The sequence below is a fragment of the Pituophis catenifer genome, unplaced genomic scaffold (assembly GCF_029215685.1).
Source record: "Pituophis catenifer annectens isolate HBS135680 unplaced genomic scaffold, rPitCat1.0.hap2 SCAF_2, whole genome shotgun sequence".
NCBI lineage: Eukaryota > Metazoa > Chordata > Lepidosauria > Squamata > Colubridae > Pituophis > Pituophis catenifer.
Window position 1 is genome coordinate 114,501,945 of NW_027256882.1, and position 6,267 is coordinate 114,508,211.

Sequence of the window (6,267 nt, forward strand, 5' to 3'; positions counted from 1 at the left end):
GTGAGGATTCCCCAACTTAAGTTCATAGTTCTCGGTATAATTCTGCTGATATTTTCTACTCCAGAGCACATAATTTATCGCTATGCTATGTAAAGATTGAATATGCTCATTTTCAAATTGATTTGTCTTATTTGATCATTAAAGGGTGAATAAACATTCCCTCAATTAAATGTCTATGGAGATTCTCAGTCATCCAGGTCATGGTTGTCCCAAAGGTGCTATTTCAACAGGCACCTGGACTTTCTGATTTTTCTTTGAAGACATTTCGCTTTTCATCCCAGAAGCTTGAGATTCCCTCAATTAATTCCTACTGATCTTTGATGGTCATTACCGTTATTTCAGGTTTCTTTCATGAAATTCAAGACATTGACTAAGAATTATAACAAATCATAGTCCTATGAGACTAACTAACTAACTAACTAACTAACTAACTAACTAACTAACTAACTAACTAAATAAATAAATAAATAAATAAATAAATAAATGTGCCTTGGAATCTAATAGTGGACATTATGAAATGTTCCTGCTTATACATTTTTTCCCATTTTCACAGGGGAACTTTTCTGTGCTAGGTGCAGTCTTCTTTCTTCTCAAAATAATTGCTTATTACAGGCATTTTTATATATGCTAAGGAGGAAGGAAGGAAGGAAATAAGCAGCATGGAACAGAAATGCAGAAACCTGGCTTTTCCCCCAGGTGTTGGGCTAGGATGGGGGATTGAGTTGGAAGGTAGTATGGTCTGGCACCTGTGGGAGAAGTGTAGTTGTGTTTTTATTGATTGTTGTGAACTGCCTAGAATTATATGAACCAGGCAGCCATATAAGAACATAAATAAATTACAAATATAGCAATACTGCATAGCAGTATGACAATACAAAGCATTGGCAATGGATGAAGCTCAAACTGAATCTAGGCAATAACATGGAGTTGCTATACCCATTTGTCAAAAGCATTGTGTGTTGTGGTTTTTGTTTATCTTGAATCAAGTATATTAATCCCTGTTTCAATATTGCCTTACTAGCATTTTATATCTGGCTGTATCTGGGGAAATAGGAGCTCTGTTTCTTCTTGGCAAATGGCTTTTGATAATGGTATAGGAGTAAATACTGGAAGGAGAAAATAGGCAGCAAGGAAGAATTAACTGAATTCAACTACACTGGACACTTTGGACCTACACTATTGATTGAACTAAATAAAGTGTGTTGCTATGCTATTGAAGAATTTTATTAGTATGTAAAATAAACAGATTCAATATAGCCAAACAGAATGGTTCACCAACACATATCCCTGTATGTCTTTTAAACCTTGCTTAGTATTGATTCATTTGCTTACTCAAAAGGAGGGATTCAATTCACAATATATGAGTATCATATATTAAGGGCTGTGTTCTAAAGAGTCATTCAATATCAGCCCTAATTCATGCATTTAGATAAGGATGTACTGAAAGAGTTGGTGAAGAAGCAACATAAATTTTCTTGGTTGGACATATGGCCTTCTTTACCAGATAAACCTTCTCTTTTCTTGCCTGTTCAGATAATTGACTGCTTAGAAACGAGAAGGAGGAGCCACTAGACAAGGTTTTAAGAAAAGCTATCAGCATTCTGAAGTTCTCAGTGCCACCTTAGACTGCAGCAAAGATGCCACAATTTTAGTCTTGGCTTTTTTTCAAGTTAGCTTTTGAAAACTGGGTATATTGAACCATAAATTGTCATCATCATCATGCCCTTCATCCACAGAACTAGTCTATTGATAGGCTCTATTTACCAAGGAAAATAAGAGGATATTGAATGTTGCAAATAAACCAGACAGTTGAACAATTAATAAAGGGCATTGGAAGAATATCTAAAGGACAGTGAAGAAGGTGCACTAAGACAAGTATACTAGGAAAGCTTATTGAATACTGGAGAGACCAAAGTGGCTTACAGAGAAAAACTAAAAGAGACATGACAAGACAAAGTATTACATGGCCAGCGCATATAAAATAGCAGGCAAAGCAGATAACAGGGAAATTGAAGAAAGAGATAGAGGAGATAATTCTGGCTGCACAAGATGACATCATTCATATAAAGCCAGAATTGAGAAGACAGCAACAGACGGAAAGTGCCACCTTTGCAAAGAAGCTGAAGAAACACCTAATTAATTGCTGCAAGAAAATCATAGTGACTACAAACAATGTCATGAAAAAGTAATAACAATGGTGCCTTGGAATATTTGCAAGGCAGTATCAGCGGCTTTTGATACCATCGACCATGGTATCATGCTGCACCGGTTGGAAGAGTTGGGGATGGGGGGCACCATATTACGGTGGTTCTCCTCCTTTCTCTCCGACCGGTCGCAGTTCGTGTTGGCAGGGGGGCAGAGGTCGACCTCAAGGCCTCTTATATGTGGAGTGCCTCAGGGGTCGGTCCTCTCGCCCCTCCTGTTCAACATTTATGTGAAGCCGCTGGGCGAGATCATCCGTGGCTTTGGGGTGAGATACCACCAGTATGCTGATGACACCCAGCTGTACATCTCCACCCCAGGCCACCCCAACGATGCCCTTGAAGTGATGTCCCAGTGCCTGGAGGCTGTGCGGATCTGGATGGGGAGGAACAAGCTCAGGCTCAACCCTTCCGAGTGGCTGTGGCTCCCGGCATCCCGATATAGTCAGTTGACTCCATCACTGACTATTGGGGGCGAGTCGTTGGCCCCCACTGAGAGGGCTCGCAATCTGGGAGTCCTCCTGGATACGCAGCTGTCCTTGGAGGAACATCTGATGGCTGTAACCAGGGGGACCTTTTGTCAGGTTCGCCTGATTTGCCAGTTGCGGCCCTTTCTTGATCGGGATTCCCTGTGCACAGTCACTCATGCCCTCGTCACCTCTTGCCTTGACTACTGCAACGCTCTCTACATGGGGCTCCCCTTGAAGAGCACCCGGAGGCTCCAACTGGTCCAGAACGCAGCAGCGCGGGTAGTGACGGGAGCAGCATGGCGCTCCCATGTAACACCGCTCCTGCGCGAGCTGCACTGGCTCCCAGTGGTCTTCCGGGTGCGCTTCAAGGTGTTGGTTATCACCTTTAAAGCGCTCCATGGCATAGGGCCTAGTTATCTTCGAGACCGCCTGCTGCCACCGACGACCTCCCATCGACCTGTGCGCTCCCACAGAGAGGGCCTCCTCGGGGTGCCATCAGCCAAACAGTGTAGGCTGGTGACCCCCAGGGGGAGGGCCTTCTCTGTGGGGGCACCTACCCTCTGGAATCAACTGCCTCCAGAGATAAGGAGAATCCAAGACCTCAGTGCCTTCCGCCGTGCCCTTAAAACCTTTCTTTTCCAGCAAGCCGGGCTGGCCTAATTTTTTAAGTGTTTTTAAGTGTTTTGTTTATTGTTTTTATTAACGGGGCCAAATTTATATATGTATATTTTTAACTGTATTTTAATATTTGTACTTGATGTTTTTACTTGGCTGTTCACCGCCCTGAGTCCTCAGGGAGAAGGGCGGTATACAAATTCAAATAAAATTAAATTTAAAAAAAAGTATCATTTGACCATAAGCAAGAACTAGGCAAAACTCAGGTGTAATAGCTGTTGATAAGCAAAACAAGGAAGCCTGGATAATGGACACTATTTATTGATACTATTGCTTTGAAAAAAGAGTAAAAGAGGCCTTCTGTGTTAAATCTGAACAGTCCTCTCTCAACAGAGGGGGATGGATACAATGCCTATCTCCTGTTTACAACATAGAACTTTCATCAGTCACAAGAAGATTCTACTCCCATTTGCACTCTGATTCAGGTGACCCAGATAAATCCCCAAATGGCCTCAACAACTCTCAGAGAGCTAACAACCGATCTTTAAAGTGCTAACAACCAGATGACTGCAAATATAAATCCTTCCAGTCCTCACCATTCAGTTAGAACTGAAGAAGCTTCTTGGATGAGAAGCGAAATGTTTTCAAGGAAAAAACAAAAAAAGTCCAATTGCCTTTGAAAAGCACCTTTGGGACATAACGGCCACTGTAATACATGTGCTGAAGACAGCAAAAAAAGAAGAGGAAGAATTGAAGAAAGTAATAAAATGCAAAGACCTGCGAACAGAAATAGGACAGTTGGGATAAAAGAAAGCAAAGATAATATCAATAATGATAGGCGACTTGAGTGCAATCCCAAAATAACTGGAGCACCACTTGAACACTATTGGCATTGACCAAATCACCATCCATCAATTGCAAAAGACAGTTTTACTTGCAACAGCTTACATCCTGCAACAATATCTTTAACAGCATCAAACATCAACATCTGCCTATCCCAGGTCCTTGGGAAAAAGTTGATAGGCTGATAAAAATGCCAAATCCAGTCTAAACTTTTGGCCAACTGCGACCAACCATAATAACAATTTTTATTACTGCTACTACTACAGGTGAAGATTTTCAGGACAGCTAATTTTAAATTCACATGCTTTTAAGTGTCAGGGTTTATTTATCAGAGCTAAAAGGAACTGGTTTCCCCAAGTGAAACCAAGTTAATTCCCCAATGATTTAAGCTGAATTATATAATTTAGATTTTACAATAGTCAAAGCACTGCTACATAGTACAAAGTAGCCCATTATTTCCTTGCAACACAGAGAATGAAATATCTTTTTCTTAATGCTTTACTATATAGCTCAACAAATATTTTGGTTAGTGATATTTTGAAAGATTCAGTCTATTATTATGATCACAGGGTTCTCAGGGCCTCTGAGGCAGGGGTGAAATCCAGCAGTTCTGGAGAACCCATAGCAGAAACCCATAGCAGACAACTAGCAAATGCCACCTCTGGCTGGTCCCAGAGTGGGGTGGGAATGGATATTTTGCAATATCCTTCCCCCAGGAGTGGGGAGGGAATGGGGATTTTGTAGTATCCTTCCCTCAGGAGTGGGGTGGAAATGGAGATTTTGCAATATCCTTCCCCCGAGTGAGGTGGGAATGGAGATTTTGCAGTATCCTTCCCTCAGGAGTGGGGTGGGAATGGAGACTTTGCAGTATCTTTCCTCTGCCACGCCCACCAAGCCACGCCCACCAAGCCACATCACAGATACTAAGCTGGCTTTCAAACAAAGCCATTTTGGTCAAGTGGTTAGAGCCAGAAACCAGAAGACTGTGAGTTCTAGTTCTACCATAGGCATGAAAGCCGGATGGGTGATTTTGGGCCTGTCAGTGTCTCAACCAACCCATCTCTTAGGGTTGTTGTGGGGAAAATAGGAGGACGAAGGAATATTACCCTGTTTCTCCCAAACTAAGACATCCCCTGATAATAAAACCAATCGGGCTTTTGAGTGCATTGCAATAAGGCCAAGTGCTTATTTCAGGGTTCAAAAAAATATAAGACAGGGTCTTATTTTCGGAGAAACATGGTAGGTATGTTTGCTGCCTTCATTATTTATAAAAGGTGGGATAATTCTTTTTAAAAAAGTTCAACCTACAGATGTGTTGTCTTCCTGCTTTCTCAGATGCAAATCCTCTTAATGCTGCTGCCACATTGGGGAGTTTAGCATAGAATATAATTTTACATTATCACTGGAAAAAGCACAAACAATGTCAGCAAATAAGGAGACTTTGTAGAAAGTAGTCTACACCTTCTAAATAACTGTCAGTTAAGTAAAGTCAAATCTACTACAAAGAATAGATTGCAGTTTTTAAGAAGTCTCTACCAATTCACAGAACTCATTTCTTTAAAAAACCTGCTATTTCCTGTATAATTAAGCTGAAACATCAGAAAAAGTTCTGAACTCTCCCATTTAATTTTGATAGCTTAAATTTCAATTAAAGACAACTGAATAATTTTCACAAAAAGGTATTTGTGAGTCTCAAAGAACAGCTCAAACTGAGGAGTTACTTGGAATCAATCTTATTTTTAATTACTATGAATCAATCAGCTCAAAAGATCTCTCCCAGTTTTTCTGGAACCTTTTAGACTACAGTCGCAGAAATCTTAACCACCAATGGCCATCCTGAGGGGAAATTCTGAGAATTTTAATTCGGTACATATGGGGATTCCAAAGTTAGAAAAACCTGCTCGCTTCTGTTTTGTTTTTTTAAAAAAAGAAGTGCTTTTCAGCCATTTTGGGCATTGTTATCCACCCTCTCTGCAGAAAGACATGCTCAGAAAAAAGAGGCTGCGTGATACATACCCACTCCAGTCTTCTTTTCACTTTTATGCCAAGGAGTCATTCCTAGGAAATCCAGCAATAAGCCGTGATTCAAGATGCTGGGTTGGACTGTACCAATTAATACAAATGAATCAGATGATAAC

At 40.9% G+C, this 6,267-nt stretch overlaps 1 protein-coding gene across 1 annotated transcript in view; it reads right to left on the reverse strand.

The window, feature by feature from the left end:
• Nucleotides 1–6,267, reverse strand: part of DOCK2 (dedicator of cytokinesis 2) — a 314,912-nt gene extending 308,645 nt beyond the window's left edge. Inside the window, exon 1 of the mRNA XM_070934070.1 lies at nucleotides 6,146–6,267. Within this exon, the coding sequence (XP_070790171.1) occupies nucleotides 6,146–6,185 (40 nt within the window). The 5' untranslated portion in view covers nucleotides 6,186–6,267. The remainder of the gene's footprint in view (nucleotides 1–6,145) is intronic.